Source organism: Anser anser (genome assembly GCF_964211835.1).
Source record: "Anser anser genome assembly, chromosome: 6".
Lineage (NCBI taxonomy): Eukaryota > Metazoa > Chordata > Aves > Anseriformes > Anatidae > Anser > Anser anser.
The window spans coordinates 27,329,019-27,349,205 of record NC_139726.1 but is presented as its reverse complement, the minus strand read 5'-3'; the positions used below and the strand labels follow the sequence as shown (position 1 = coordinate 27,349,205).

General features: G+C 39.7%; 2 protein-coding genes across 3 annotated transcripts; one reads left to right on the top strand and one right to left on the bottom strand.

Annotated features, from left to right (window-relative positions):
• Positions 1-949: 949 nt before the first annotated feature.
• EEF1B2 (eukaryotic translation elongation factor 1 beta 2) lies at positions 950-5,001 on the bottom strand. Its single transcript, XM_083842330.1, has 6 exons — positions 4,559-5,001; positions 4,244-4,366; positions 2,876-2,999; positions 2,424-2,490; positions 1,551-1,676; positions 950-1,139 (listed from the first exon to the last, which is right to left on the bottom strand). Exons 1-6 carry the CDS (start codon positions 4,636-4,638, stop codon positions 985-987), a joined length of 675 nt encoding a protein of 224 aa, XP_083698456.1. The 5' UTR covers positions 4,639-5,001; the 3' UTR covers positions 950-984.
• An 8-nt stretch (positions 5,002-5,009) lies between these two features.
• On the top strand, positions 5,010-18,966 carry NDUFS1 (NADH:ubiquinone oxidoreductase core subunit S1). 2 transcript variants are annotated; one of them, XM_083842275.1, is made up of 19 exons: positions 5,010-5,209; positions 5,401-5,525; positions 5,756-5,847; positions 6,988-7,095; positions 8,204-8,280; positions 8,372-8,453; positions 8,553-8,683; positions 9,382-9,567; positions 10,042-10,176; positions 10,554-10,668; positions 11,681-11,826; positions 12,461-12,589; positions 13,774-13,903; positions 14,387-14,547; positions 16,217-16,371; positions 16,980-17,155; positions 17,893-18,027; positions 18,244-18,316; positions 18,622-18,966. In XM_083842275.1, exons 2-19 carry the CDS (start codon positions 5,462-5,464, stop codon positions 18,711-18,713), a joined length of 2,187 nt encoding a protein of 728 aa, XP_083698401.1. In that variant the 5' UTR covers positions 5,010-5,209; positions 5,401-5,461; the 3' UTR covers positions 18,714-18,966. The 2 variants fall into 2 exon arrangements, with proteins under 2 accessions (XP_083698401.1, XP_083698402.1); XM_083842276.1 differs by having other exon boundaries at positions 5,019-5,209; positions 5,458-5,525.
• Positions 18,967-20,187: the final 1,221 nt, after the last annotated feature.

Below are 20,187 nucleotides of genomic sequence, written 5' to 3'. Positions count from 1 at the left end.
CCTCAAGCACATTGTGGGGTTGGACAGCCGGTGCTTTCGGAAGGCCTTCTGGAAGGGATGCGCTGCCCCCTAGTCGCCAGTAAGTTAATAGCACCTTCCACGGATCTCAGCCCTGCTCCTCAGACTAACGAAGTGCTTGTCTGCGATGTGTAAGGTGCAGATGCACCTTGGAATATGAAAACAGGAAGTTATCACTTTTTTTTTATCAACACCATTATTTGCTGAACTAATTAAGAAGCCCGGAAAACGATGCAAAATTTGAAATAATTGATTTTTTTTTTTAAAAACACCAGAGGAAAGAAGGCCCAAGTCCACACAACAGATGGTAGAAAGTTACTGTGGCAAGTCTCAGTTCAGATAAACAATTTATTTTCAATTTCACATCACCTCCAGTGCATTGAAGTCCTCCCTGTTTCCTTCAACTTACCTCCATTCCTTTTGTGAAAGCTAAATTTTAGCTTTAAAAAAAACAGACCGACCCACCATACAACTCTCTGGTTATTCACCAACATCTTGAAACAAAATTTATACTCCTGTTTAAAGTGCTAAATAAAAAATTATGTCTAGATTAATGATGAACATAAGCTTCCTATTTCCTCTACTCTTTAGTCTAGGGTACTATGGCACTGAAGCAATCTTGAAATTCAATTTTACCTTCTATTTTACCTGTCAACCAAGTTTTACATTAACAATCTGGATTACTAAAAGAAGGTAGATTTAGGTATTAGGAAGAAATTCTTCACTATGAGGAGTGGCGAGGCACTGGAACAGTTTGCCCAGAGAAGCTGTGGATGCCCATCCCTGAAAGTGTTCAAGGCTTTGGGCAGCCTGCTCCAGTGCAAGGTGTCCCTGCCCATGGCAGTGGGTTGGAATTTAGATGATCTCTAAGGTCCCTCCCAACCCAAAGCTTTTTATAGTCCTATGATTTTGAATTAACCACAGAGCCCAGTTTTTGCAATTACGTTTATTCTAGATATATCAGATTTAAATCTTATTGAAAGCAGCTACATCCATTGATTGTACATAATCTTCAAAAGCTGTTATTCTTTCTTCCAGCATATCTGTTCCAACCTTATCATCTTCAACAACACATTGAATCTGAAGCTTTTTGATACCGTAGCCAACTGGTACGAGCTTGGCTGAAAAAAAAAAGAAAACATTTAATTCTCTTGAATTGGTAGAACTCCTTAAATTGCAAACCAAAGATTTAACTGGCTAATAGCACTCATCACAAGCTGCTTCAAAAGGTGTAATTAGTATTTGAATCTTAACCTGGCTGCTGCACTACTACACCTTTTTGACTACCCCATTTGTATTATCACTGAAGTGAGATTCTGCAGAGAAACACCAGTTTGCTATTTGGAGGGTGCTAGTTCAAACACCACACACGTGCACAGCTCGTGCTACACGTCCTGTAGTATGGCAATTTGTTCACTGTTTTAACTACCTCCATTTTCAGATTGGCAGTGACCACACTGCTACATATTCATACAGTATCATAACAAACCACATTATCTCCCTCTCCCTGTGTTTTATTTTGTCCTACTTACAAGATCCCCAGACCAAGCCATCTGCTTGAATACTTCGAACACACTCCTCTAGTTTGGCCATGTCTGTCTCATCATCCCAGGGTTTCACATCAAGCAAGATTGATGATTTCGCAACAACGGCTGGCTCTGGGGGAAAAAGAGAAGAGAATCACCATGAACAGCTAGGAAATTTCTAAAAAACTCATGAATATACTTGCAAAGCTAGCTTTAAAAGAGTAACTTCCTGTTTCATCAGGCAGGCCTCCTGCACCAACATACATTTAAGAGGAACTTAAAACATGCATATTCCAGTGTTTAAGATGTAGGTGCATACTTTTAAGAAATACTCAAAAAAATAAACATCAGTAAGCTAACACTGTTTGTTACATAGGAAGTCCTTCTCAGAGAGTCTGAGAAGGAGCTTAATACTAGGTAACAGTTTATTTTCCACAGAGGGAATACTGCAACTGCTACAGTACTGAACAGTTTCAGACCAGTAACTGTGGAGGACTTGCATCTCACAGCCTTTCCTTTAAAAACCTCAGTAACTACAGACCAGCTTTCTTACAGTAACCTGCAGAGACTCCCATGCAGACATATATTATACCAGTTCTATGCCTGTTGTAATCAGAGAAAATCCTGGGGTTCTCTTTTTATAGACAAGGCTCAGTCTGTTAGTAAGACCAACAGAAGTATGATAGGCAGGACAAAAAATATGCCAAGGTTCAGTGATTTGCTATGGGAAATGCGAAGCTCACAGACAACTCAAGTACAGCCAATTACTTTTGTCTCACTACAGTCAAGTTTATCTATTACAACTGATGTCTTTAGCCATCCTGTTCAAATGCATAAAAACCCCAACATAAAGAGTTAAAAAGTTCTTCACAGACATACTTTTGGATTTCTTCGATTCATACTGGGCCAGACGTTCTTCCCTCAGTTTCTTTGCTTCTTCGCTTTCCTGATAAAGAGAAATACAAAGTCATAGAAAAGCACCAAAACACTGGATCTTTAAATCACTACCAGATTGACTGGCATCTACTCAGGAAAAAAAACAAATCATCATGACTGTCAGCCGAAAGATGGTGATTTTGTTTTATTCATCATGTAACCAGTCAAACATTTCATCCCATCACAACACATTCCCTTCTAACCCAGATTTTTTATCTTTCAAAATTCTATATTATGCAAAGATAGAAGAATCCTGATCCAGAAGAATTCAAAGATAGAAGGATCCTGAGCAGGATTTGTTATTAAGGTCACAAATTATGGTGACCAAAACTAGTAAGGCAAGAATGTGCATATCCAGGAAATTCTTAAAAAACAAACACACAAGTCACCAGTACCTCTTCATCATCAGATCCAAAAAGATCAATGTCATCATCATCTTTGCTGTCTGTGGCTGCACCTGTTGTGTCCTCAACATCAGCAGGACCGTATTTCCCCAAAGCCTTCTTTACTCCTGGCAAACTGAAGGAAAACAGCAGGTGTTAAGAAGCTTCTCACATGTCAGTTCAAGTACTACCAATTTATCAGTGAACCTACAAGCACATTCATAGCAAAAACATGTTAAGAACTAAAAACACAGTAATCCTGCTTCTTGAAAACAGAAATTCCCCCCAAACAATTGCCAATACTCCTGAAAACACACTAGTTGAAACTACAGCAAATCCTATTGTCAAAATATCGCTTGTCTAAGCAGTGATGGATCCTGCGCAATTCTGCTGCCCTGTGTGTATGGATAGAGAAACCTTTTGTAATGGAACAATTTATCTGCTCTGTATTCTGCGTAGAAAGTTATGAACTTCTTTACCTAAAAATATTTTCATTTAAAAAACAGTAAACATGTTGACAGTGTACGTGGGACCAAAATCCCATGAATTAAATATAGCTCATAGTGTTGTAGTCTCATTCTAAGCCTGTAGTCTATTGTTACTGTGAACTGTTGTTACTAATGTCGTAAAACCAGCTTTAGTTTTCAGTAACTTGCAGTGTTTTCCATAGAATAGACTTTTTCAAGCAACTTTATAATCTCAGTCCCATTTAGAGTTAAGAGAGCTTCAAAAATCCACTGGTGATCGAGCTACCCAATTTTACAAGAACTCCCTCAACAACAGGACTGAGGCACATAAAGGAGGCAGTGTAGCAACTGACACTACCTATGCTGTACCTTTTTAGAGAGGCCTGCAGTCTCCATGGATGTCAATACAGCACCTTTCATGAACACTAAAATCACTAAAAAAGAGAAAAGATAACATTTGCTTTTATAGTTTCCCTTCTTCATATGGGCTTCTGCATTGTAAATCTTTGATTTAGTTTAATTTTCTGGGATTAAAAAACGCTTTGTCATCTACTTCTTGTATGTTTGTCCTGAGACCCAAGGAAAATTACTGGCAAGAAATTTCAGCTTTCAGCAGTTATCTGTGTAATAGGCAGCAACACAACTCAAGCCTTTCCTAAAGCTTCTGAGACTTGAAACTGAAAGTGTCAGCAAGCATTCAAAGGCAGATTCAGCTTCCTGAAATTCGAGGTGACCCGTGTAACATACTGACAGAAGAGGTCTGCTCTGCTTCTAGAGCTGTTCCTGCTCCAACGCTAGCAGAAAAACCCACGTGGTACTGGCAAAAAGTGCAATTTTGTTTAACCCCTCAAAAACAAGCACAACACTTCCTAGGCCTGTTTGCGCATAGATTCGTTTCGTGCTTTAACCATACCTTGCCTTTTGCTTTTCGTAGGACTTGATGTGGTTATACCACCGCAGAGCATGGTACAGTTCTGCGGGAGGCGGGGCACCAATGGCTTCAAAAACGGCTATGTCGGCCTGGGATGGAACATACCTGCGGAAAACAAGCCGCAATTAGCTCCTCTCCTCACGGCACGCCGGAGGACGGCGAACACCAGCCGCTGGCCGCCGGCAGGACGGCGCCAGGCCAGCCCCAGCAGGCCGGGACCCGCAGGCCCAGCGCCCCCCCCGCGACTCGAGGCCTCCCCAGTCCCCGCCAGGCCCCCGGCAGCCCGGCCGCCCTCACCCCTCGATGTAGCTCTTATCGGCCAGGAAATCGTTGAGGACCCGGAGGCCAGCGGCGGACTTGAGGTCCCCGAAGCCCATGGCGGCAGCGGCGCGCCCCACGCCCGCACCCGCAGCCCCGCCGCCGCGCAAAGAGGTCCCGTGCCCCCTGCGCCCGCCTTATATAGCGGCGGTATCCCTCCGCCGCGTCGAACGCGCGAGTATCGTTCCGCACGGCGGGACGGAAAAGAGTCCCTGGCGGGGTTTGCGCCGCCGTGGCGTGGGGCGCGCAGGGGCTGAACCTCAGAGGGGAGGGGGGATCGCAGCGAGGCGCTTAACGCTACGGGCGGGCCCGGGGCGCTTTGCGGCCTTAAACAAGAAATTCGCCCTTCCACGTCCTGTCCCCCTCCCCCCCCGCCTCCCGGGCGGCAGCGGAAGGGGGTGAGCACGGCCGAATGCGGCGCGCGCATGCGTGACGGCGGCCGAGAGGGCTCGGCGGGGGCGGCGGAAATACCCGAAGCCGCCGGCTCCGGAGATCGCCGAGCGTGCGCGCCGCAGGGCGGTGCTCCCGGAGATTGCCGAGGCGTCGGCGGAAAGAGCCGAGGGGGCGGCGGAAAGAGCCGAAGCGGCCGCCATAGCGGCTGCGGGGGAAGGGCCGGCGGCCTCCGAGCAGGTAACGGCCGGGGCCCGGCGGGGGCAGCGGCGCCGCCTCACGGGGGGGGAACGGGAACGGGGCCGGCCCGGCCCGGCCCTGCCTCCCCTCCCCTCCCCTGACGGGCAGCCGGGGGCTGCGGGGGGGAGCCGCGGCGGGGGCGGCCCCAAGGTGACCCCGGGCTCGGCGGCCCTTCTGCTCTGGTTGTTTAGAGCCCGTCGGGCAGCGACCGAAGGGACAGAGACCGAGGCGCCTTCTTCTCTTCCCAGCGCCATGTTCCGGCTGCCCGCCGTCCGCAGGGCCCTGGCCGGGGCTGCCCAGCCCTCCAGAGTATGTGGTAAGTGTCTGCGTGCGGGTGCGGTGGTAAAACACACATATGTTCAGTGGGCTTGCTGGAGGGCACGTATGGGTATTTCGTCTGCAGAACTGGGTTTTTATATAGTGCATTTTGCACTTGGAATTACATCAGTAATGTATAACTGTAAGATGAGAAGCACGGGGTCTGTCAGCTTGCCTCTAGCGGCGTGTGACAGACGTTTATTTATTTGCCCTTTCCATGTTTTTCAGGACGTACAACTGCCACGGCAGCCAGCAACCAAATAGAGGTGTTTGTGGACGGTCAGCCTGTGTTGGTGAACCCGGGCACCACAGTACTTCAGGTGTGGGCAATGGCATGCCTAAATTTTTCTTGGATCCCCCCATCTCACTTCTTTATGGTGTCTCAGATTCTCAGTAGCAAAGATCCTGTTTGTATTGTTTCTTGAAATACTGTAGGGGTTTTTTCACTGTCTGTGGTGACATTTCATGTGGGTAGAGATCCTTCAGGAGGAGTTCAGAATTTGATAAAGAAGCGTCTGTCATAGCTGCTTGAAAGAAGATCCATACAGCTTGAATCCAAACTGCAAAGCTTAAGCAATACAATAGCAGACTTAGATAATTGCATCTTTGGATAAGTTACTAATTCAGTTGGGTTTTAGGATGCCCCCAGCTGGAGTCTAGTGTAATGTTTTCTTAAATTATGTTTTTTGTTAGCTTTTTGTTTGTGCTTACGCATGATAATTTTTCTGGTAGAAATCATCAGAAAAATTAGATCTTTTTAGTTTTTTTAACCTGACTGTGCTTTGATGCTGATCTTGAAGTAGTAGCCCAGACCGATGGTGTTTCACCTGGCAGGTGAAGCTAGTGCTATAGCATCAATCCCATTAGACAGGGTGCATCTATACAAGAAAGGCCTTCCTCTGTTCTCTGGAAATCTCTTCTGTCTGTCTTCCTGTCCCCTCTTCAGACATGACATGGAGGAATGTTTCTTTGGGCTTGGGGTTCTACTAAGGTTGAAGATTGACCTATGTGCAGAGTGTCCGTGTTGTTGAATTATCTGAAGTCATTATGCCCATTGTTTCTTTTATATTTTTCAAAATTTCCTCTTTTATGTGCTTTTGTTCAAATAGTGCATGCTTTTTTTAAGAATTATTTTTACTTTTGGTGTCCTATTTACTAAAAATAATTCTCGTTGTTCTTTGAGGAAAGGAAAGAATGAAGAAAGGTCAATTCGCATTTCCTCAATTATGCATTTTTGAAAAAATATAGTTAATAACTTTACATATTTCTGCTTGACTACAGTTTTTAGAATTTCTTCCTACGAAAGTTAAAAGTTTAGTCAACTTAAGTTGAAAGGTTGAATGCACTATATTCCTGAGCACTAAAACTGGTATTCCTTGAAAAATTCCATTATGTTTTATGAGGTGGAACTGAAAGATCCAACTCAAATTGAATTTTCTGTTGTTTCTTACTCTTTGTAGGCCTGTGAAAAGGCTGGAATACAGATACCTCGGTTTTGTTACCATGATCGTCTCTCTGTTGCTGGAAACTGCAGGATGTGTCTTGTGGAAATAGAGAAAGCTCCAAAGGTATTGTATGCGTTTCATAGGAATTACAGTTTTCTGCTGTGCTTAGGGCCTGCTTTTATCATATAAATAATTTTCTGCGCTATTAGCACACAAATTGCTGTAATTCAACTGCTGCAAGCAGGTCTTTCCCGTCTGCATTTAAGTTCATCTCTGTGTTTTATATGCGTTAAGGTGAAGTATGACGCTGGACTGTAGCAATTGTCTACTTTTAGACCTATGGATCAAAGTCACTCAGTTTCTTATGGATTATCCTGCTACTGGAGATGACCATTTGATAGCTGTGTATTTTTAGTCGGATATGTTTTTATGTTCTGTAGTTAAGGCTTCAATTGCAGATTTTCAGTTGATGTTACACAAGTAGTAAATTTCAGATAATGTTTGAATTCAGCTGTGAGATTAGTGTTTGCAGCTTTATTCTAGCTAAGTGGAGGTTGCAGTTACTTATTACTCAGTATTTTAATGCAATTTGTATCACTGAAGTCTGCTGTAAAATAGAATTAACTTAATGATTGTATACTGTCTTCAGCAGTATTGTTCTAAGAAATCTATTTGGATAGTTAAGGCATTCTTTTAGAGATAGTCTTGGATTACACCTTTAAATACACGCTTACCATACGTAAGGCTTTCTAGCTCACCTCAACTTGAATTCAATAGTGTGAGCTTTGCATTTCTGGAAATTTTGGATCATCACTAAAGACTGAAGATAGTCCCTGTCACGAAGTGAGAGAAAAGTAGGAGGGATTCATTTTCTGAGCATGAGTTTTTATTAATCTTGCAGTAATCTTGGGAAAAAAACTTGCACTAAGACTTTTGGGAAATGCTGTGTACAAATAAATACCCAGTAAACAAATGATGCATGCTGCAAACTTCACTACTAAGGGTTTTCAAAATCATCAACTTACATCAACTATTTACTATGTATGATTTCTAGTGACTGTGAATTGGTTTGCTTCTCTTTTATTTTCCTTGCAGATACCTTTTTATTTCTGCAACGTGTTAAACTAATAACAGATGCCTATGTAAGAGTTTTGGGGGGGGAGGCAGGGATTTCTGCCCATACCGGGAAGAAATATGTTGTGCTCACTCTTGCTTTTTATGATGATTGCAGCCAGTAGCTGCTTGTGCCATGCCAGTTATGAAGGGCTGGAACATACTAACAAATTCTGAGAAGTCCAGGAAAGCAAGGTACCTTTCTTTTAGCCTCCTGTAGCTGATTATTTGTACTATCTGCTAACGGGTATAAAACTAACATTAACTGTATTCCTGAACTCAACAGGGAGGGTGTAATGGAGTTCCTGCTGGCAAATCACCCATTGGACTGTCCTATCTGTGATCAGGGTGGAGAATGTGACTTACAGGTAAAACATCCAATTAAATTGCGTAGACATGCATTTATGTTCTTGCCTTAGGTGCTGTCCAGCAGCCTGGATACATTTGTTTTCTGTTGTCTATTCTAGGATCAATCGATGATGTTTGGCAGTGACAGGAGTAGATTTAGAGAGGGTAAACGTGCTGTTGAGGACAAGAACATTGGTCCATTAGTCAAAACGATCATGACTCGGTGTATACAGTGCACTCGATGTATCAGGTAATGTCCTTTATTTTTCACTGGAGAAGGATACTGAGCAAGGATATATGTATTAATTTATTACTTGTGAAAGTAACATGAGGGGTAGTCAAACTTAATTTCTTTTCTGATTGTGCTTAAGAATTTTATTCTGGTAGGGACTGATGACTTGTTTCCCAGAGCTACCAGACAGCTGTCATACAGGAAGTAGAGAGAGGTGGCCAAAACACGAAAACAAAGTCAGGATTCTGTGAGGCAGAACTGGTGATGTCCTCAGCCGTAGCTGCAAGATTTGTTTATTCTTGACAGCCTCTGGTAGCTCTACTTATGCTGTTCTGTAGTCCTGAGATTCAGTACCAGCTAACTTTAGTCTGATGGAAAAGAATACAGTGTACCCACCTAGTGCTAGAAAGTTTTTAGTTATGGCTGGTCTTGGACTTAAACTGTGAAATCGAATGACTACTGAACCACAGTTGTTTTTTTTTTTTTTTAATTTAACTACACCTGTTTTTTGTAGCCTCGTCTAAATGAAATTAAGCAGATGTATAGTCCTGCATGTGATGGCACTGACTAATATATCTAAATAGTTGTTTTCTTCTTTCGGGCATATGGACTAAGATTATGCTAATCTTTTATCCTCAGAAAATAAGAGTTGAAAAATGTGCCATGTTGCTGTTGTACATTCCAGATTTGTTTTTCATTCCTTCTGTGTCTACTAGATTTGCTAGTGAGGTTGCAGGGGTAGATGACTTGGGAACAACCGGAAGAGGAAATGATATGCAAGTTGGTACCTATGTTGAAAAAATGTTCATGTCTGAGTTATCAGGAAATATTATTGACATCTGCCCAGTTGGTGCTCTGACCTCCAAGCCGTATGCCTTTACTGCACGCCCATGGGAGACAAGGTGTGTATCTCAACTCACACTGAAGATGCAGCTTTCTCTGTTTTTCTTACATACTTTTATTTAAGAATGCGTCCATCCCTCCATCCCTGATACCAAGAGCTTTCTCAGATTTTTATTCTCTGCGTTCTTGTTGTAGACTTTTTAGTAGATTGAATCTAACACAAATTCTGTTATTGACTCAAAAATCATTCTAAAAATGAAAGATGTTATAATTTGTGAAGTATAGTCTGTAAAATATACTGCTAATCTTGTAGGTTATGCTGATTGCTTTTTAGAAAAAATGTGTATAAAGTAAAATTCAAATTCATTAACTCGGTAGTTGTTGACGATATTAAATTAAATATCTGTGAAACTAAGCTCTTAACTGTATCTAAAGCTAAACCTACACCACTTTTTTTTCTAAATGTTTGTTGACCAGTCTGCTGCTGCTGGCATATAGAAAACTGCAAATGGTTTACTTATTCTCCTAAACAGGAAGGTAGAGTCAATTGATGTTCTTGATGCACTTGGAAGCAACATTGTAGTAAGCACAAGGACTGGAGAAGTGATGAGAATTTTGCCAAGGCTGCATGAAGATATCAATGAGGAATGGATATCTGACAAAACAAGGTGTGTGGGAGGTGTTTGCATGCATGTGCAACATGCACAGAATCATAAACGTGGACAGTAGTGCTGATTTCTGAGTTCCATTATTACTATTGTGAAGGTACAATGAAGTGTAATTGGTAAAAACATAGCTTTAATATGATAATTGAAGCTATTGGCTTTTGTAATATTTTCATTTTTGTAGCCTCTTTTTTTCCCAATAATTATTTGCCAGATTTTTTGCATGTTTTTGAGAAAATTGAATTTTTGGAGGAAATATTTCTCGTGCTTCTTTTTCTAATTGCTGCAAGCTCTTTAAAAAAGAACAATCCTACAAAATATTTAGTATACACAGTTATCCTTGTCTTTGATCTTTACTAATATTAGTGGTGTTCACTCAGGTTTGCTTATGATGGTCTGAAGCGTCAGAGGCTTACTCAGCCAATGATCAAAAATGAGAAAGGACTATTTGTTTATGCCTCATGGGAGGATGTGTTAACTCGTGTTGCTGGTGTGGTAAGAATAATTTTCAATATATGTATTGTAAAATTATTTTCTAAAGCTGGGCATATTAAAATTATTAATAGGAAAACAGCCATATAGGAAAGGGCTTTTTTCTTTAAGGTTAGTAGGGAGAATTTGGCTTCTATTTTATTTCCAGTTAAAACTCTTATCTTTTGAATATGGTTTATTATTTTGTGGATTAGACCATCTGAAGAACTTTGTCTTATTATTTCAAGAACATGCAGGCAGTGCATAATTTAAGGCATTGGGAGAGAAATTACTTTTATTTAAATAGGAAGCTAAACTACTTCAGAAATCCAGGAGAAAGTGACTTTCTTGAATTACTCTGATCTATCAGAATCTTTAAATTTATTGAAATTGTGCTATCAAACACTTTCGCCATCAAAGCCATTAATTCTGTATTACTTATCTGAATTGTGCTTGCCTCATTGCTTTCTCTCAGCAGTGATTGATTCTGGTGCTCACATGAAGTGCTGCATGACTGCTCTGGATTTTGATTAAAAATTTTATGTGGGATAAAGTAGAATTGAATAACTGTAATTGAACTTTCCTCAAGGATATTTTTCCCAGTGGTACAGTAGCAGGGTTTGTTATGAAAGCTATTGCTTCTCAGACAATATCTTTGAGTTGAGTTTACTACCTGAGCTTGTCTTTTGGAAGTTTGTTTTCTGTCTATTCTGTGGCTTCATTAAAATAAAAGCATTAACCAGTCTTCCTAACCTCACCACACCAAATAAAAATCAGCCACATCTGAGCAATAATTCAACTAAGAGAGATCTGCATAGAATAAGGAGCTGTTGTTTGCTTTAGCTGTGAGTTCTGAAGGAGCTGGAATTGCTGCCTTGTGGAAGTCAGATACTGCTGATTACTTGGTGTTACTCCAGGCTAGCAGATTGCACTGCTGGCTTTGGCTCATCCTAAGGTAACAAACATTTACCCAAGTCCAAAGGGAATTTATTTCAGTGGTTTCCTTTGTTCACATTTATACCTTTTGCCTTTCCAGCTACAGGCTGTTGAAGGTAAGGATGTAGCAGCAATTGTAGGAGGACTGGTGGATGCAGAAGCACTAATAGCTCTAAAAGACTTGCTGAATAGAGTAAATTGCGATACGCTCTGCACTGAAGAGATCTTCCCTACTGATGGAGCTGGGTAAGAATGCAGGGAAAGTTTGTCTGTAATTACTGCATTAATGAACTGACTCACAGACTGGAAAGTTTATGGTAAGATGTTCAAAGGGCCAAGGATAGTAACTGCTGATGTATTAGCAAGTTTTGTATGAGTTTGCAATGTTCATTTATAGAGTATTTATTGATTGTGAATGGAGGCAAAAGTCTCCACTACAGCAAGATTTGTTTGCTTTATATATAGAGAGGCTGCTCCAGTTCAACAATAGGCTACTGCGGGCTAGTTTTATACTTTTACAAGAAGTTTGATAATTCAGTCATTTTAGTTCTAGTTAGTTTTGTGGAAACCATAGGACAATAGCAGTCTTGTAAGCTGTGTAATAACAGATGGGAGTTTGTGAAGGCTTATAATAACTGTAAACGTAGAAAATATCTATGTTGTAATTCTTTTAATGTTTGGTTGTCTCATATTCAGGAAAGAGAGAAGCTTTTGATTGTATTTGGATTAGTAATTCAAATCAAAAAATATTTTTTCTCTTCCTGACATGAAAAAACATTTTGTGATCTAGAATCTTTATTTCTCATTTAGTTCTTCTTTCCTTCCCTGTACTGAATTTTCATTGCCTTGCTTCTTTTATTCTTTTATCACTTTGCTATAGCACAGATTTACGCTCTAACTACCTGCTTAATACCAAGATTGCTGGAGTGGAGGAGGCAGATGTCCTGCTCCTGGTTGGCACCAATCCACGCTTTGAGGCACCGCTTTTTAATGCTAGAATTCGAAAGAGGTATGTATCCCTTAGTGGTGAATGAGCATGCAAATGCGTCTGGATTTGGCACAATGCTTGGTTGGAGCCGCAGGCAGTACATTGAGAGCATTCATCCAGGTGGACTCAGGGAATTTTGTTCACCCTTTTAGTAAAGGGGGATGGTGACGTGTAGACAAAGCACAGCTCTTCTCCCCATAGTGTGTAAGCTGTATTTTGTTAATTCTTACTGACATTTTACACAGGTCCATACACTTATTTATTCCTTTGTTAGGTAATGCAGACACTTCAGACTTTCCATCTCACAGACATTTGTTAAAGCATATTTTTAAAGAACAGTTTTCACTATCAGTTTGCTGCCTTTTTGTATTGTTGTTATAACACATCAGGCTTGCTGATTTAGAAGCAGTAATTCAAGTTTAATGTTTTCTCTGATAAGTAATGTGGCCGTTTTCCAAACTTTTGAACACTGCTAATTCATCTTTAACAAGATGCGTCAGCAGGAGGTAACTGAGTTTAAAAAAAATTCTGTCCTACCAAATGTTCAGGGATTTTCCAAAATACATAATTTTAAACAATGACAACTTTAAAATGTTGAGGGGAAAAGAAAGATGCAATTAGATTTATGAAAGACTTGTGTCTTTTATGAAACTACTACAAGAAGCTGCAATAAATGAGAAATTTGTAACCAGCTAGATTTTTCTGTGTATCAGAGAAATAAGTGGATTTCTAAAACTGTGAGCATTGTCAAACTCAAAATGCTTTCCTTGTACAAATCAATTTAAATTCTAAGGTAATCAGGAGTTAAAGAAGAGAATAAACTTAATATTAGCTGTAGGTGTTTGTTCTGTTTGTTTGTGTTTGCCTAACACTGTGAAAGATGGCTTAAAGGTGTAGCATCTCATTTTGTGCATCCTTTTTCCACTGAACTGGCAAAAGTTTGAGGGAGAAGGAGACTGAGTCGTATACTTCTCCTATAAGGTGTACTGCAGCACTGGTCCCAGAATGTACACAGAGAAATAGCTCTAAAAACCATGAGCTTGCCTAACAGTCAAAATAATGCTAAGCTACGTGTTATGAAAACAGTAAATGACATTTAAACTGCTTTGAAAGAATTTGTCCTATTTGGGGAAATTACATTAGCAGGCTTGGTTGACTAAATCTGTATTCCTTTTGATGTTATAAAATGTTTGCTGTGTTTTCAGCTGGCTTCACAATGACTTGCACGTGGCCCTTGTTGGCTCTCCTGTGAATCTGACCTACACATACGATCACCTAGGAGAGTCTCCGCAGATACTACAGGACATTGCTTCTGGAAAACATGCGTTCTGCAAGGTATGCACAACTTAGGAATGTGACTGTTAGAGTTTGGGTAAATTTAATAATAACCTGAATTCCTTACAGAGACAGATTTGATCAGAAGTACCATATTGTATATGGGGCTATTTGCTTTTAATCAAGTGCAGAGATGAGGTAATGATTGGTGAGCACCAAGTGTGTGTGAACTGTTTAATATATTCAAGTTTGTAAAACTTTCCAGTGCAGGAAACTCCTGAAATACTTCTTGATGTGGAACAGGCTGCTTCAGTCACTGCTGTTTCCACTTAGGTGTCTGGTTATAAAGAGTATAGTTCAGTACTGACAAAGTAGCTTACTGTTACAGTCATTTCTCTTGGGTTTATTTCTACATGAAACAATGACAATTTCAGAACTGTAGTTTTGCATGGCAGACTTCTGTAGAAATGATGGGATTTATTACATTATCTGCACCAAGAGTTGTCTTCAGAGCCTTGGCATTCATGTCTTGATTCTTAACAGGTGCTCGACCAGGCCAAAAAGCCAGTGGTGGTGGTAGGTAGTGCAGCATTGCAGCGCAGCGATGGAGCAGCTATCCATGCTGCAGTTTCCACCATTGCACAAAATGCCAGGACTAAAAGCAGTGTTGGTTCCGATTGGAAAGTCATGAACATCCTTCACAGGTTTGCTTTTAAAGCTTTTTTGGGAGCCATTTTCATTCACTTAATGCTGGGCCTACATAAGTTACCGTAATAGATGTGCATATATTTCTTTATGTATACACAAGTGCCTTATCAGGTTAGAACCTGCAGGGAATATAATTAGCAGAAACTTATTAGTAAAAATGGGTTTCTTGACCTGGCAAACTTTTCAGGGTCTTAATGAGATTATATTAGATTCTTATTCTGTTAGTTTTAAATGCAGAATTAAATACTTAAATTTAGAGGTTCAGAATATAAGAGAGCTTAATATCATACCACAGTGCTCAGTAAAAGACAGTGAAACCAGCATCACTTGCTAAGTAATTCATTTTTTTTATCTAGAGGAAGAAAAACAAAATGGCAATTGTATTTAAGTAATACGTTTTTTTATAATATTCCTTTTATTGTGCAGCATCTTAACTGAGTGGTTGGTGTGCTTTAAAGCTTTTCAAGGGCTATTACTCATTTTGATAGACAAGCTTCTCTTGTGACAATCCTTCCCCACTCTTTCTAAAACTCAAGTTGACAACTTCTGTAAAGGAAAAATGATTGCAGCAAATACAGTTGCTCTCAGATTTGGAGACACAACAAAGTCCTTCCAAAAGGTGCTTTGTTGGTGTAAAACGAGTATAGCTAGAGGAAGGTTTGGTCCTCTGAAGAAGACTTGAATGTAAAACCCCACTGTTCAAACTGGAACATTTAATATCAAGGTGCTGACTTGTTAAAGAACACCCACGCTACCTTTTTCACATGTGGCTTGCCAGTCTTCCATACTATCAAGACTTTTATGCTCTTGGTGTGCCATCTCTCTGCTTTAAGTGTAAAAAGGAATTTAACGTAATAGAACCTGTATTATTGATTGTATCAGAAAAACATAAGGAGAAAAGGACTCAAAAGGTGTAAAAGTCACATTAGGTTGTTTTTAGAACCAAACTCAAAACTGATTGAGGGATACTAATAGGTAAAAAAAAAAATCCTTATTCTGTATGACAGGATAAACATTTTTTTTTTCAATTTACTTATTACAACATTAACATTGGAAGATCTGTACTGGTATTTTTTTCTTTTACATATAATCACAAACTTGGTACCTGATTATGTAGGATTATGCAAAGCTGTTTCTTTGGAAAAGAAAGAGACTGCTGGAAAACAAGAATGATGATTTAATTCTTTTAAAATGTTTTGTGCGTGTGAATAAATGAATAGCAATGAAATGGTGGACTTAAGATGCTTCAGAGTGGCTGATGGGCTAGTAATTAGTCTTTCATCTACCATGTGAGTGCCCTAAATTAAAATCCTGCTGAGCTCAGTTCATGGCCAAAATGTGAACCTCAGTGTTCTAAATGACAAGTGAGCTGTCACCCTCACCCGTAATGCCTACCTTTATTTTGCTATCCCGTCATAAATAGGTGAGATTCCCCAAAGAAGACAGCATCAGTTTGTCAAAAAGCAAAACCAACCTAATATTCTATCAAATATTTTTTTTTTCAAAATTCTCAGTTGCCTTTATGCTTCATTTTTGTCCTATTACTGTTAGAGACATCTTATGACACTCCAAAAAAAATATTTGGTCAAAAAAAGTTAGGCTTGTTCTGATGGGAGAGGGAGAATTCTGAAATAACCTGCGGTTACAATATGTTTGTTCCTACAGGGTTGCAAGCCAGGTAGCTGCTTTGGATCTGGGTTTCAAACCAGGAGTGGAAGCAATTAGGAAGAATCCTCCTAAAGTACTGTACCTCTTGGGAGCAGATTCGGGTTGTATAACACGGCAGGATTTGCCGAAGGATTGCTTTATCATCTATCAAGGTAATTAGTAGATGTAACTTTAGAAATGTTACCATCTAAAAGCTGGAGAGAACACCTTTACAGTGTCATACGCTTACAATCACATCTGACCCTTTGATAAATTATGGCCTTTATTTTCTGCCATGAAATGAAACTTCCAACTAACAGCTGAGATACTGGCTATCTGTTTTCTTAGGTAAAAATAAGAAAATGTTGATGACTAATATGAGAATATAGACCAGTTTGGCCTTCTGGAGCATAGCTTCAAACCTGGCATACAAAAGTGTGTTGGTTCCCAGCTGTCCTATCTTACCAAAACATGGTCTTACCTTAATTCACTAAATATCCTTGTTCAGAAGTTCCCCCAAAGCTGAATGACTACAGAGGCTGAACCACCATTTAACCACTGCTTGCAGGCTGTTCATTTTCCCCAGTTGGCATGTAAAAACTCAGAGCAATCAGCCTAATAGGTTTATGTCACAGTTTAAGTGAACCTCAAACTTATTTTTTTTTTTTTTTTTTTCTGGGAACTTAGAAATTCTGTATTGCCTTAGTAAAGCATTCCTCTTTAGTTTGACTTACTTATGTCTTACATGGCTGTTTACTGTTTCCTTTGTCCATCTATTTAGGACATCATGGGGATGTGGGAGCTCCCATGGCTGATGTTATCCTCCCAGGAGCAGCATATACAGAGAAGGCAGCCACATATGTGAACACTGAAGGCAGGGCCCAGCAGACAAGAGTAGCAGTAACACCACCTGGGATGGCAAGGGAAGACTGGAGAATTATTAGAGCTGTCTCTGAGGTACTATTTCTGCTATGAATTGCTTCTAATAAAAGTATAGTGAGTGGTTAAGTTCCTTTCATATTGGAAAGTGTTTCCAAAACGAGGTACATTTTCAGGGAAATGCACGCTTGTAGTCTTAAGTAGTAGTGTTTTGTATTGAATCCTTTCATAATTCTGTGAGTTAAATTATACTGTTTACCTTTTGGAGCTAGCACTAATGTTGTAGCTGCTGCTTGCTATTGGAATGCATAATGGCTGAAGCATTGTCTGCAAATTCTGCTGGTCTTCACAAAGCACTTTAGAGCAAACTGGTGGGAGGATAGTTTCTTGCTTTTTAGAAAGAAAACAGTGCTTAGGACAGGATCTGGTATCAGATAAGATCAAATATATGCTTACATGTCACTGGAAACATGATGCATTGATAATTGCATCAATTTATCACATTTGGTAGTAAGCAAGGGAAAGTACAAATGAGATTATCTATATGGAAGGAGAAAAGTACTTTTTTTTTCCCCTTTGTATAACAGACAAGCCTCTTTTTTTTTTTTTTTAAGAGGGTAGTTTTAACCGTAGGCATCAAAAGCCCAACAGAATATTGCAACTTTGCTTTATTTTGTACATTATAATTGCTTATGTTTTCAGAAGCGTAGATTTTTCCTGATTTTTCATTTTAGGTGTGTTAATGGATTGGTAACTGAAAATACTATGTATTAAACACCTAGACTTGATGGCATTTCTTTCTGTGAATCTCTTAGATGGCTGGTATGACCTTGCCTTATGAGAACCTTGATCAAATACGGAAGCGTTTAGAAGAAGTATCTCCTAATCTGGTCCGATACGATGATGTGGAGGAGGCTAACTACTTCAAGCAGGCAAATGAATTATCAAAGGTAACCAGAAGCAAAGCATTTAAGCTTGATCTATGTAGCCTGATGCTTTTCAAAGAAATGGGCCTTCTTCATACATAGTATTGTAAACATACCTCGGTCTGCACTGAATAGTGAATGCAGACTTCACTAAACAGATACTTTTGTACCAAGTTCCTATCATACAGCTGGCTGACCTTTTTCTTTTTCTTTTTCTTTTTTTAAACTTTCCTGCCACAGTTAGTGAAGCAGCAGCTTCTTGCTGATCCTCTTGTTCCACCACAGCTCACAATAAAAGACTTCTATATGACAGGTATGTATAGTAAGGCCTTTCCAATCCAAAATTAGCAATACATTTTACTTTGCTCTACAGTGTGATTTTTGAGGCATTTGAAACTTTCCAGTAAGATATGTAGGATTTGTCTTTTTCTTCAAACATGATTTTCTGATAAAATTATATGGAATTTCCATAAACCATAAGGCTGTACTTTCAGCTAAGTGTTTTTCTATATTGTATCTGTATGCAGTCCTGTACTAGATCTCTTATATTCTGTGTGTATCGTTATATGCTGAAAATTAACAGTTTACACAAAAGTGTTTTATTTTTTTCCTTTCCAGATTCAATCAGTAGAGCATCCCAGACTATGGCCAAGTGTGTGAAAGCTGTTGTTGAAGGTGCTCATGCAGTGGAAGAGCCAGCCAGCTGCTAGTTAGTTACTATCACACTGCTACCAACTTCATCCAAGTATTTACTGCAGTTAACAACTGTGACTGATACTTTTTTTTTCCCAAAAAAATCTGTTTGTTAGGCAGTGGTATTTCTCTTTTCATATTTTCATCAGTTCAAGTAGTCCCATTAATATAGGACTGTTGCTGTGGCTGGAGACAACATGCAGCATTCAACTTACCGTACCTAGAGGCAGAATACATGATGATTGTATACAAATAAATTATAATATTAAACAGTTTGTTACCTATGTAATTCATATAGCTCATGCTTCTTGCAGGAGAAGAACTCAGTAAGCAACTGAGAATCAGTGTTCTTCCAGAGCATTCAGTTATCTTAAACACTGCTGAGGGTGTGAACATGCTATTTTTGTCATGCACTTTCAGAACAAGTTGTTCCTCTTTTGAGGAACAAGGCAAACATACCTGGTTTGTGTCAGTGTTCACCTCCCACTGCTCTAGATATTTATTTGTATGTTTCTCTGTTTAGTTGCAGTTGAGAAAATACTCAAGAATACAGTTTATTTTTATGTCATGAAAAAGAGTAAGTGGTTTTCACACAGCTTTGTAATACTAAACTGTTTTTAAAATTTAGCAAAAGATAAAGGCCTTCAGATACACCGGTACAAGTACAGGGAAGAAAGATCTCAGTATGGTTTCTGTGTGCACTGATCTTTTTATAGCAAAGTGGGGGAGGGGGCTGTGGGCTTTCTTTTTGAAGCGATAGAATGACTACAGAACAGTGAGTCTCTGCTCTGTAATGTTGGATAATGTAAGTTTGGAAGAAAACTAGCTACTCCCTCAATGAGTTACTAGTATAATAGGTTTAGAGTAATCCTTCCAGAAATCATGCAGACTGGAACACTCATTAGGCCATCATTTCCAACTTAAAAGTTTTTTTTTTCTTAATTTTTTTCTTTTAAAGAGGAAAACCTACATTTTTTTCCAGTGTAGAATAATACTAAGTGTATGAGAATGCTGCTATAGAGTTCTTAACTTTCTAATTTCTGTCTTTGATTTTTTTTTTTCTTTTTCCTGTACTCTGTTGCCTGCATAGACAGCATGAGAAAGAACAATTACATGTCTGGGAGAGATGGATGGGTTTAATTACTAAGCCCCCTCTTTTCTTAATGTAGCACTATGTAAACAGAACTCTCATATTCATGCAGTTAACCCCAATTTAATTAAACCTTGCCTTTACGTAGCCCTGTCTTCAGTAGAGGGTTGTAGAGAGACAGAAAAAGGAAAAGGGTGTGTTAATTCAAGGTGAAGCCCTATTAAGCACAAGTCTAAAGTGTGATTTAAAACAAACAAAAAAACCACCACACCAACCGAACATTCAATATCCACCTTCCCAGAAGCACCAGCAGCCCCCAGGTACATCCCTGTAATTCCAGAGGGACACTTTACATTCTAGGCAATTCACTGAGCTGCTTTGACTGAAAAAAAAAAAAGAAA

Coding starts and splice junctions, on each gene's coding strand:
- EEF1B2 (XM_083842330.1), bottom strand. CDS start 4,638: ATGGGCTTCGGGGACCTCAAGTCCGCCGCTGGCCTCCGGGTCCTCAAC. Junction 2,491..2,875: donor TTGGATCTGATGATGAAGAG/GTACTGGTGACT, acceptor TCTCTTTATCAG/GAAAGCGAAGAAGCAAAGAA. Junction 1,677..2,423: donor TGAATCGAAGAAATCCAAAA/GTATGTCTGTGA, acceptor TTTTTCCCCCAG/AGCCAGCCGTTGTTGCGAAA.
- NDUFS1 (XM_083842275.1), top strand. CDS start 5,462: ATGTTCCGGCTGCCCGCCGTCCGCAGGGCCCTGGCCGGGGCTGCCCAG. Junction 5,848..6,987: donor CGGGCACCACAGTACTTCAG/GTGTGGGCAATG, acceptor TACTCTTTGTAG/GCCTGTGAAAAGGCTGGAAT. Junction 10,669..11,680: donor TAACTCGTGTTGCTGGTGTG/GTAAGAATAATT, acceptor TTGCCTTTCCAG/CTACAGGCTGTTGAAGGTAA.